Source organism: Genypterus blacodes, unplaced genomic scaffold (assembly GCF_046128005.1).
Source record: "Genypterus blacodes isolate CSIRO-AG114 ecotype Tasmania unplaced genomic scaffold, CSIRO-AGI_Gbla_v1 ptg000195l_1, whole genome shotgun sequence".
Taxonomy (NCBI): domain Eukaryota; kingdom Metazoa; phylum Chordata; class Actinopteri; order Ophidiiformes; family Ophidiidae; genus Genypterus; species Genypterus blacodes.
In genome coordinates, this window is record NW_027466995.1 from 723,324 (window position 1) to 735,681 (window position 12,358).

Consider the following 12,358-nt stretch of genomic DNA (forward strand, 5'->3'; position numbering starts at 1 on the left):
GTGAGTGTGTGTGTGTGTGTGCGTGTGTGTGTGTGTGTAATGTCGATGGTGTGTGTGTGATCTTGATTATGCGTGTGTGAGCAAGTATGAATAATGTCTCATAGGCCTGCCATAGCAATGAACTGATGGAAACAGGCGAGAACAAAATGAAGCATAATGAAAGAAACAGAAAAACACAGGATACAACAAAATAAAACAGGAAACAGAAAAACCAGATCATGAATTTAACATTCTCCAAGCCCCATCAAAAGTTATTCCACTTTCCACTCCAGGCCAAAGATTCCATAGAAGAGTGTGTCCTGTGGTTTGTTTCCTGGCAGGATGAACACATTGCGAAGCATGTTGAAATGGAAGTCAAACTCAGGCAGAGAACACATCAGACTAGCCTTGAGGAAGGACGTCCAACGCTTACGGAGAGTTAAATGACCTCCCCTGTCACCCTGATGGAAGAGAGATGGAGGGAATGAATGCGTCCTGTTGCGTCCCTTATTGTTTGCGTACACTGCAGCAGCAGCACGTAATGAATACCTCCTGACTAATCTGGCTAAAAGAGGTGGTCTAGGACGATATCAGAGGCACTATTTGGACTGTAATTGGACATGTCAACACATAAATCATTAATCTACAAAAAAACTTTCAAAAAAAGTACTTCGGTGAATATCACAACATTGTCCCTTTAAGCTACATCCACTTCCGGGGTCACGGAGTAAGCGCTTCCTGTGTCGGTGTGCACATGTGGTAAACAACCATATGAGTTCCTGACAGCGCAGCTATGGAGCTGTGTGATAAGTGGACTAACTTACCCGCCGGACCGAGCCTGAAGAACCTGACGGACGGAGGCTTCGGGGCGCTGCAGGAGACTCAGCACGCCGCGGTGCAGGACCTCACCAAGGCCCACATCGAGTCCTTCGACCAGGCGGTCAGCGACGGGCTGAGCCGCGCTGTGCAGGTCGGTGAAGAAACTTCTGAATGTGATCCAAAGTGTTCCATGTTTACACCGATCTGATTACAAAATACTCAATAGTTTTACAAGAAATACTCCCGTAATATTTTACCAAATCCAAGGAAATACAGTTTAACAAAAGTGCTCTAATGCAATCTGTCGTGCTGTTATAATATAACTGTTAAATAACTGTTTTATTGTCACTTATGTGGACATTAAAGATCTCCACACCTTCTATGATCATGGAAACATTTTGAAAAGTGAATTAAATTACTATAAATGTATTATGCATCCCATTGAATAGTATTTAAACGGGTATTGGGTCGAAATGGTGCAAAGAAAACACACAAATCATTACAGTATCATACATAAACATCTGGATTTGTTGTGTTTTTGTTTAAATGTTGTGTTGTAGTTCAGATATTAGTTATTGATACCAGAATCCTGTTCTTTATATGAACGATGCTGTTGTCTGATGTCTTCCTCAGGCGATCCCGCCCTTGGAGTTCGCCGTCAAAAATGACAGGATCAGTCTGGCGTTCGTGGACGCCACCATCTACAACCCCACGGTCGCCAAGGGGAGCATCTGCACAGACATGAGGGTGTTTCCAGCAGAGTGTCGAGGACGACGATGCTCATACAAAGGGAAGATGGTGGTAAGGCTCAGATTCATGCTCAAACCTGGCAACCACACTGTCAGACCGCTTTGTCGCCTCCTTCTTTTTCATTGTTATTGATATTGTTGGGTTACGTCGTTGTTGTAATCCGTGTTGCTGTTTGATTGGTCCACAGGCAGACATCAGCTGGTCCATCAACGGCGTTCCCAAAGGCATCATCAAACAGTCCATGGGTCAGGTCCCCATCATGGTGAAGTCCAAGCTGTGTAACCTGCGTGGCCTTTCCCCCAAACAGCTGATCGAGCACCACGAGGAGTCCGAGGTACGTTTTGTCAGCGAAACGATGAAGACGAGCAGAAATTAATAATTCGCAACGTACTTACAACCGTTCTCCCCATGTGATGATAACAGGAAATGGGCGGTTATTTCGTTGTGAATGGAATCGAGAAGGTTATCCGCATGCTGATCATGCCGAGGAGAAACTACCCTATCGCCATGTCCAGGCCTAAGTGGAAGAGCAGAGGGCAGGGCTACACTCAGTATGGTGAGTAAAGTGAACACAACACCACCAACAAGGCTGATGAGTCCCATGATCCCTGTGTGCTTAAATACAGAGACATGTTCTGTGTTCTGCAGGTATTTCCATGCGCTGTGTGAAAGAGGAACACACTGCCGTCAACATGAATCTACATTACCTGGAAAACGGCACAGTGATGCTGAACTTCATCTACCAGAAAGAGCTCTTCTTCCTCCCACTGGGCTTTGCACTGAAGGTAACGCATCAAAGTCTGAAAATCCGAGATGAAACTCCAGAACCGCCTTTAATCTGACTGGGCTTTCAATCCGGTGTCTCCTAGGCTCTGGTGGACTTCACCGACTTCCAGATCTACCAGGAGCTGATCAAGGGCCGCGAGGACAACTCCTTCTACAAGAGCTGCGTGTCTGAGATGCTGCGCGTGGTCATGGAGGAGGGCTGCACCTCCCGCGCCAAGGTGCTCCGCTTCCTCGGTGAGCGCTTCCGGGTGAAGCTGAACATGCCGGAGTGGTACACCAACGAGCAGTGTGCCGACTTCCTCCTGAGGTAAGAGCTCCAGTTGCCCCGGCCTTTGGTTCGCCTGTCTGACAGTCATCCTCGGTGCTTTGTTGTAACTCCTCCCCCCTCTCCGCTCTGTTTTTGATCAGCGAGTGCATCTGCATCCACCTCAAGTCAGACGTGGAGAAGTTCTACCTGCTGGGTCTTATGACGAGGAAGCTCTTCACCTTCGCCAAGCAGGAGTGCATGGAGGAAAACCCCGACAGTATCATGTGTCAGGAGGTCCTCACCCCCGGGCAGCTCTACCTCATGTTCATGAAGGCAAGTGAAGCGGCGGTCACGTCGTTCAAATCACGTGAGCCGTGTTACAGTTTTCCCAGGTTGATGTTTTTTCATTCTTGTTAATCCCAACTCCCGCCATGCTCGCGCAGGAGAAGATGGCGGCCTGGTTGGTGTCGGTGAAGCTGGCGTTCGACAAGAGAGGCAGCCGGTTGCACTCGGGATGGACGGCGGAGAACATCATAAAGCTTTTCAACATGGGCTCCGACGTGACGAAGCCGTTTGAATATCTGCTGGCCACTGGGAATCTCAGCTCAAAGACAGGTAGGACAAGGGACGGAAGACGTGGCTTTGAAATGTGGTTTTTGCGTATTTAAAAACCATTCGACTCCTCCCTCCGCCTCCAGGTCTGGGCATGCTGCAGAACACGGGCCTGTGCGTGGTCGCCGACAAGCTCAACTTCATCCGCTACCTGTCGCACTTCCGCTGCGTGCACAGAGGAGCCGCCTTCGCCAAGATGAGGACCACCTCGGTGCGGAAGCTGCTGCCCGAGTCCTGGGGCTTCCTGTGCCCCGTCCACACCCCGGACGGAGAACCGTGCGGCCTCATGAACCACATGACGGCCAGCTGCGAGATCGTGGCACAGAACTTACCCACCACCACCCTGCCCTCCCTGCTCTGCTCCCTGGGTGAGGACGCCATTACATGTGGAGCTCAGTTACTTTGTGTAGGATGATGGCTATGATAGAGACGAGACTTGCCACCCCCTTGTGGTGATTGGTGGTATGTCTCAGATAATCTAAAGTCTGTATCTCTCTGGTGACTCAGGTGTGACGCCGGTGGATGGGTCGCCCTGCCAACCCTTCTCAGACTGTTACCCTGTGATCCTGGACGGGGCCGTGGTCGGCTGGGTGGAGACTGAGCTGGCTCCCCTCGTGGTCGACTCGCTGCGGAGATTCAAGGTACGATCGATCGTTTGCTCGTGCATCGGTTGCATCACCCTCGACGGGTCTAAATGGTCGACGATGACACTTCTACATCTCGTGCTTGCAGGTGCTGAGGGAGAAGAAGATCCCCCCCTGGACTGAGATCGTGCTGGTGCCCAAGACGGGCAAGGCCAGCCTGTACCCGGGTCTGTTCCTCTTCACGACCCCCTGCCGTATGGCTCGGCCCGTACGCAACCTGGCCATGGGCAAGCAAGAGCTGATCGGCACGTTTGAACAGGTAACAAAATGACCACGGCGTGATAACATCGCATGAGACCTGACGGCAAGAAAACCCCGACTAACCTGTAGCAATGTTTGTCCTCCGCCTCTCGCTGCAGCTTTACATCAACGTGGGCATCATGGGGGATGAGGTCGAGCCAGGCGTAACCACACACCAGGAGCTCTTCCCCCACAGCATGCTCAGTGTGGTGGCCAACTTCATCCCCTACTCAGACCACAACCAGAGTCCCAGGAACATGTACCAGTGTCAGATGGGTAAGGAACAAAAAGTACAACTTCTGTAAAACATCATGAGGCATTTATGTGTCCAGACATTAAACTCCTCCTCCTTCTTCTTCTGCAGGTAAGCAGACGATGGGTTTCCCCCTCCACTCCTTCATGGATCGCTCCGACAACAAGCTGTACCGCCTCCAGACCCCGCAGAGCCCGATGGTCCGGCCCTACATGTACGATCACTACAACCTGGACAACTACCCCAGCGGCACCAACGCCATCGTGGCCGTCATCTCCTACACGGGCTACGACATGGAGGACGCCATGGTAAGCACACACAAGAGACAAGATTAAAGGAGATATAAGGAGATTTAAGATTTAAACGCTTACCCGACGTGTTATTATCTCTCTTCAGATCATAAACAAGTCAGCGTGGGAGAGAGGCTTCGCCCACGGGTGCATCTACAAGACAGAGCTGGTGGATCTGGCGGAGAAGATGAAAGGAGAGGACAGCGTGGTGTTCGGGACCAAGCCAGGCGACCAGAGGGTGGAGGACAGGCTGGACGCCGACGGACTGCCCCACATCGGGGCGTCGCTTAAATACGGAGACCCCTTCTACGCTTACATCAACCTCAACACCGGCCAGAGTCACGTCGCGTACTATAAGTAAGTCTTCTGCCAACCTTTTGCTCTAACGTAGAGTCGCTTTCCTCTGACGTTCTGTTCTCACGCCTGCTTCCAGGAGCCAGGAGGGCTGCGTGGTGGACAACATCAAGATCTGCAGCAACGACACCGGTTCGGGCCACTTGAAGCGCGTCTGCATCACCGTCCGAGTGCCGCGGAACCCCACCATTGGCGACAAGTTCGCCAGCCGCCACGGTCAGAAGGGAATCCTGAGCCGCCTGTGGCCGGCGGAGGACATGCCCTTCACGGAGAGCGGCATGAGCCCCGACATCCTCTTCAACCCGCACGGATTCCCGTCCCGCATGACCATCGGCATGCTGATAGAGAGCATGGCGGGCAAGTCGGCCACGCTGCACGGCCTGAGCCACGACGCCACGCCCTTCACCTTCTCCGAGGAGAGCTCGGCGCTGGAGTACTTCGGCAAGATGCTCCGCGCCGGCGGATACAACTACTACGGCACGGAGCGACTCTACAGCGGCGTGAGCGGCCAGGAGCTGGAGGCCGACATCTTCATCGGCGTGGTCTACTACCAGCGGCTGCGTCACATGGTGTCGGATAAGTTCCAGGTGAGAACCACAGGGGCGCGAGACAAGGTGACCAACCAGCCGGTGGGAGGGAGGAACATCCAAGGAGGCATCCGCTTCGGCGAGATGGAGCGGGACGCCCTGCTGGCTCACGGGTCGTCGTTCCTGCTTCACGACCGCCTCTTCAACTGCTCCGACCGCTCGGTGGCGCAGGTGTGCGTGGACTGCGGTAGCCTGCTCTCGCCCCTGCTGGAGAAGCCGCCGCCTCACTGGTCGGCCGTGCGCCACCGCAAGACCGTCTGCAGCCTGTGCGGCAAGAGCGACTCCATCGACTCCGTTTCTGTGCCGTACGTGTTCCGATACTTTGTGGCCGAGCTCGCAGCCATGAACATCAAAGTCAAGCTACAAGTCAAGTGAAGATGAACAATGAGAGCAGCAAGACGACAAGTATGTGTGTGACAGAGGAGGAAGTGTGAGGTCTCTAGTTTTCTTGTAATTCTGCTTGAATTCGCTTTGTTATATAAATAACGTGAAGCGGAGTGGTTAATTTACGAAGACTTTATGGAAACAAATCATGGAATGGATGGAGATGGATTGTGGTTAAATGAAAGTCTTCTTGTACAGTGATTTTTGAATAAAGACAACAGATGCCAACATTGACCTGAGTGATGAGCAGAGAAGCTACTTTACTGTCTGATTTAATGTGATGATGTGAGGTAATCCTTACATACATGTACTTTATATAAATATTAGATTTAAAAATGAATTTGACTTAAGAAAAGGTGTACAAGCCTTAAACATGCATACTCCTCCCATGTTTTGCTCACTTTTGTGTTCTGCCTTATTGATCACAGACCTTTGGACTGACTGGATACTTCTGGCCGTCAAGTTGAATCATAATCCCTGACATCAATCATTCAACTCCCACACTCTCTCATCTGAACTCATAGTTCATACCAGTCGTCCTTATTTCAGTTCTGCCAAAATGGCCGGCAGGTGGAGCGTGGTGGGAACGGTGTAGTCTGGCTTCGCCACATCGTCTGGCACAGCGCCCCCTGTGTTGTTGATCCAAACTGTCGCCCGCACTCCGGCATTGAAGCCCCCCTCAATATCTGTGTCCAGAGAGTCTCCAACCATGATGCAGTCCTGGGCCTCCACACCCAGCAGGTTGAAACAGAACCTGAAGATGGAGACGGCTGGTTTCTGCTCTGCGTGTTCTCCACCCACCACCACCGCATCAAAGAACTTCTCACAGTCGGTCGCCACCAGTTTCTCCCTCTGCGTCTGAGTCTCCCCGTTGGTCAGCAGCAGCAGCTTGTGTCTGACCCGCAGCTCTTTCAGCAGGGTGCGTATCTCAGAGGACAGCGTGAGAACCTCCAAGCGACTGTTCTTCCATAAGTAGTAGCACTCTGTTGGCAGAGACGGCGAGGAACACACAGCCGGACGCGACCCCACCGCCTCCTGGATGCTCTCCTTCCAGTGACCGACACGGACCTCATCTATGGATCTGCCTGCGGCGGGGTCAAAGGTCTCACGATAGAGCTTCTGCTTGAATTTGTCACAGATAATGTGGATGATGTCGTCATTGAGGCCCAGTGTCGTCTTTAAAAGCTCACTGACCTGTAAGGTTAAAACAAAAGACGACAGTGTAAAACTTAAACAGGTATACGACTAAGACAGCGGTTCTCAATCCTGGTCTTCAGGCTCGCCCTTCTCAACACACAGCTGATTATCTACATTGTTGTTTGATTATCTAAAAGGGACTAATTCTTCATCAAGTGATTTAGCAAAACAAATGTAGTTAGCAGATAATCAATGGAAAATACAGTGCAGGACTACTTGAGGAGTAGGATTAAGTCGTCTAAGCAATAAAGGCAAGTTTACAGAGAAGTACAAATAGTTGCCTCACATGAAAGTTAAAATGACAATATTTGACAAATTCAAGTCGAATGCAAGAATGAGTCTACTCGCGTTTTTCCCGGTGGCCGTGAACGCAACGCGGTCAATCAAAACTGAGCTAACCGGAACTTCACGATAAAATCATAAATATTTGAATCAAAATACTGTCTGTCCTCACTAAACATCAAAGCAGTCTAAACAAAATAAGTTACACATTTTCATTAAATTATTTACACATATATTTGTGTAAAGAAACAGATTTGTACTGAATCCAATGTGCACACAGAGTTTTAAACTGTTCAAGTACGTTCATACATGATGTCGTCACCTTCTGCATGGCCACTGCTCCTGCTCTCGACGTTTCAATAAGCGTGTTGTCCAAATCAAACAATATTGCCTTTACTGTGTGATCGTCCATCTTACTGTTCGAACAGGACACACACAGAAACACACACACGCCGTTATTGCGGAAATCCTTTTCTGACGCGATGTCCCGATGGATTCTAGGAGTTGAAGTTCTAAAGAAATGTTTGTCACTTGCTAGGATTCACAGCTAGAGGGCGCCAGTAAACCAATATCTCTTGCCAATTTACAATTTTGTTGTAGGATTAATAAAACAAGTAAAACAACGAGAATTTACCAAATCAAAGGAATACAATAAAACGAACATCGTTTCAAAATATACACAAAAACAAACAGTGAGGAGGTTTGGTGGCCTTAGTAAGGTTTAAGATGAGAGAAATGCTGTCCAATGTATCAATAAAATACATAAAGATAACATTTTGTTATACAGTTTGAGTGAAATTAGATAAAAAGATAAATGAATGTTAAGGTTCAGACATAGACAGAGCAATTACAGGGATTATACGACGAACAACTTTCCCATATAGTCGTGACCAACGTATGAAAGAAGTCTGCTCTTTCCATAGAAACAACTTAAAATGAACAGGAAACAATGAATGTCGTGACTTGTCTAATTAAATCCTCCATGTGACTTTTGACAACGCGCATTGCCAACTCATAAAGTATGTCCTGACACACACACGCTCACACACTCACACAGACACTTACACGCACGCACACACTTTCAAAATCAAAACATACCTCAATTCTTATGCAACCTGTCCTTTAACTCGCTCTCTCATCTGGCAAGAGGCCAGAGGTTCACACGCAATAGTGTGCAGGCCTGTTGCATGACCAAACCCATTCAGAAATCACAACAGTCCTTTCTCACGTTAACTATTAATACTCTGACAGTGTCATTAGACGGAACAGAGCTTTGTCATCTCACTTGGACAAGAAATGTCAAGACAAACTATTAATCAGGAAATAGTGTGACAGATCAACCCTCTATCATGTCTCGGAAGGAGGGAAAAAAACACAGCTGCTGGTTGCATGCCAAGGAGGAACAAGACAGACATGTAGCAAATTAACTCCAAAACATTTTTATTACCCTTAACCTTAAAACCTGTGAATGTTGAAAGTAGAACATGGAATTTCCCTTCTGATGTGGGGAGGCGAGAGAAGAAAATTACTTCTCTAATAGCCTGAGAAGGCTTCTGATGGGCTGAGGCTGAGGCTGAGGCCCGGTATCTCTCTCTGCACCGCTCGCAGACAGACTCCATTCCTCTTTTATCTGTGTGGGTGGCCATGAATGCACCGTCACATGTCTCATGTCTCAGCTGGGCATGTATGCCCAGGAAAGGGGGCAGTAATTAGGGGTGCCATTCCAACCTACATCACATATGTCTTTATTGTCTTCTTCCTCATACTGATCCACAAATCTCTTCTCTCTCCAGGAAATTACGTTTTTTATGATTGTGATGATTATCTGGTGTATTTGTGTGTGTGTTTATGTGATTTTTTGGGGGGGAAATATAAGGGGACTGGACGGGTCGGGACGACTGTGTGCTGTGTCTCGGCTCAGACAGGAAGACAGGTGAACCTTTAACTGATCAAAGGAAGGAGGTTAGTAGTTGGGACCTGCTTGATGACAGACCATCTAAATGGAATGGAGCCATCAACCTCAGCTGCATGTTCTGACCTCTGCATGACATCAGAAAAGTATAATCAAGTGTGTATAGCACCTTAATGAAATCAAACCAAATATTGTTTTGTTTTGAACACATTCTAGTGAAGAATAGAAACCATAAACCTGAACACACACACACACACACACACACACGCGCGCTCTCTCTCTCTCTCTCTCTCTCTCTCTCTCTCACACAGACACACATAGATGCGAGATTTTATCGGGAGCAGGGGAATGTATGAACTATAGTCTAAATAGAGAAACACCGGTGTGCCTAATGGTAGTTGTCATGGTAACATGAGGCGTCTGGCAACCTGCACGTACACACAAACAAAAACAGACAAATCTGGGGCAGGATGGTGCCTCTTCAGGCGGTTATGCAACTCTTTTCATGATCAAGGAGCGATATGCTTTTCTGTGAGGCTTGTCATGTAAAATGTATACATCTTTGGGGCCAACTGCAGTTCACCTATACACACCAGTATCATTTTAAAATCAGATTTTGCAATTTGCAGACCTTTGAGTATTCTGAGAGAAAAGCAGAAATGCATACAATAATTACAAATGATATACATTTTAAGGAATGTGTCTGCATCGTTGTTAAGGGGCTTTGTGTTGGATTTAAAGTGTGTGTATGCCAATGAAAAGGCAGGACCTCCCATAGCTGTCTGGCAGGTTGCCAGGGCTTCTGTGCCGATACACCTGAGCTCTCTTGACCAGCCGGTGAACTGGTGCAGCAGCAGGGAGGGAGACAAAGCATGTGTGGTCACCAGAGTATAGAGAGCCTGGACCCTGAGATCATCCAGACCCCATTCCAACAGGGGCTCTGCAGCTAGAGAAGGGTGTGTGTGTGTGTGTGTGTGTGTGTGTGTGTGTGTGTGTGTGTGTGTGTGTGTGTGTGTGTGCAGTGGACAGGAATCACATTCAGAATCTGTTTTCTCAAGTAAAGACATAATAAAGTAGATGGGAAGTACAGCACAGATAAAAACATACCAACAAAAACACTAAGAGCAACAACGTGTGTGTGAGAGTAACATAAGATCACTGTGGCATTCTGGAGGGGGCAGAGCTGATGTTACAGATGTTCCGGATTCTCTTTCCCAACAGGAAATACTAAAGCAAGAAACATACAAAGAAATCTGTTATCGTGATGTCAAGTTATCTATGACTGCAATTCATTTCTGTCAGTCATCAAGTTGCAGCAGCCTGGACAGGTTCCTTTGGCACAGGCTGTATCATGCATGTGCCTTATGATGACATTTTACAGTATAGATGAGTAAAGAACCTAATCAGAGTTGTGATCAGACAGAAATATTTGCTAAAGAGACGATACATCATCACGCAAACTTTCTGCTATTCATTTGGTTGTAAATGTTGCAATATCACTGAGTAATGACCGAGGACTCATCAGGACTCATCATGAATCTGCAGTATGATGATAACTTCCGTTAATATTTGTTACCAGGGGGGTTTTCAATACTTGTGTCAACTTTTTCAACTGTATTTGACTGAAACAGTCGAGCATGATCATCCCATGATAGCCTACAGCCACAATTTCCTTCAGATCTGGGAAAATTGAAAAAACAGCTGTTTGTTCTAACATATAAGGTAATGAGGTCATAATTATCATTTTAAGGTCAGTTTATCATTAGGATGAGCTCTAATGACTGCCGCTCTTATTAATGATTGGCTCAGTTACTTTACTTCTGTAAATTCATGCATGTATAAGGAGAACATAACTTGGGGATGAAAGATTTCTAGGAGCTTTTTTTCTAAGCTGACTCATCCACATGGTATGAGTAGCCTGGAGAAAATCAATATGAGTGTGTGTGTGTGTGTGCGTGTGTGTGTGTGTGTGTGTGTGTGTGTGTCGTTCCACTACAGAGGGCATCGCGTCATTGTAACCCAAAGGTGCAATTTTCAGGCTGACTGGACAGGGACAAGATGTGACAGGCTGAGACAGGTGAGTGGACAAGGTGCATCAGAGGCTTTGATGCTTCTCTCAGAAATGAAGGATGACTGAGGCTGAAACTGAAACTTTTTTTGCACTCCTTGACTGCATCCTGCTTTGCATGTCGGGTCAAAGCAGAAATCATCAGAGTGGAGAGAACAGATGGCGTAGCCGCTACACTTCTGCCTGCACACAGCGCTGACACTTTCCATTTGATGGTTTTTTCCTTAACTGGGGATGAGTGTTGATGACGTGACGTGCCCAGTGTCAAGAGCAGAGCTTTAAAAGAGGCTTCCAGATGGAGGTCTGGAGCTGACGTGGAGGAGACATGACTGCATATGGATTTATGTGTGTCACTCCTGCCTGTCCTTGTGTGTGGGTTCACTGTGAGATCATCCGCCTCCAACATCGTGGCGCAGAAGAAGAGTGCAAAGAGTGCAGAGAAAGATGCAGTTTCAGCCTCAGACATCCTTCAATATGACTATAACAACCAGATTTAGCTTTTCTACTCCTGCACCACATTCACTTCCATAACTGCAAATAGGTCTGCTCATACCAAAGCCCGGTAGTTTCCATACTGTCCCATACTGTTCTCGTGTCAAGTAGATAAACTTCCTCTTACTAATTAACAGCTCAGTTTCTGTCCATGGTGCCAAATATGTGTGACATACAGTGTGACAGGATACTCCCAACTGTCACCGACAGACTGCCAAAGCAGGTTTTATCATTTTCTTTACAAAACACAGTAGATAATGAGGTCACACAGATGCAGGTGCATACATGGAAACATGCAGACTGAGTTTCCCTGTGGTTGATAAAACTGAAGCTGCAAGAAATTACAACACATGCTACATTAATCTTTCATCTATATGTTTACAAATCCATCTGGATGTCTTGGATTTTATCTTTTTGTCTCAATGTCTGTACAGTGTAATGTAAAACCTATTCAATAGTGCA

At 47.6% G+C, this 12,358-nt stretch overlaps 2 protein-coding genes across 2 annotated transcripts; one reads left to right on the forward strand and one right to left on the reverse strand.

The window, feature by feature from the left end:
- The first annotated feature begins 706 nt into the window (after positions 1 to 706).
- Positions 707 to 6,177, forward strand: polr1b (RNA polymerase I subunit B). The gene is made up of 15 exons (XM_076169319.1): positions 707 to 949; positions 1,432 to 1,599; positions 1,736 to 1,882; positions 1,972 to 2,104; positions 2,197 to 2,333; positions 2,418 to 2,641; positions 2,743 to 2,914; positions 3,025 to 3,196; positions 3,280 to 3,561; positions 3,701 to 3,834; positions 3,926 to 4,096; positions 4,197 to 4,353; positions 4,442 to 4,638; positions 4,727 to 4,977; positions 5,054 to 6,177. The coding sequence occupies exons 1-15, from the start codon at positions 773 to 775 to the stop codon at positions 5,934 to 5,936; spliced, it is 3,405 nt and encodes a 1,134-aa protein (XP_076025434.1). The 5' UTR covers positions 707 to 772; the 3' UTR covers positions 5,937 to 6,177.
- On the reverse strand, positions 6,005 to 8,034 carry nanp (N-acetylneuraminic acid phosphatase). The gene is made up of 2 exons (XM_076169320.1): positions 7,747 to 8,034; positions 6,005 to 7,139 (listed from the first exon to the last, which is right to left on the reverse strand). Exons 1-2 carry the CDS (start codon positions 7,834 to 7,836, stop codon positions 6,486 to 6,488), a joined length of 744 nt encoding a protein of 247 aa, XP_076025435.1. The 5' UTR covers positions 7,837 to 8,034; the 3' UTR covers positions 6,005 to 6,485.
- Positions 8,035 to 12,358: the final 4,324 nt, after the last annotated feature.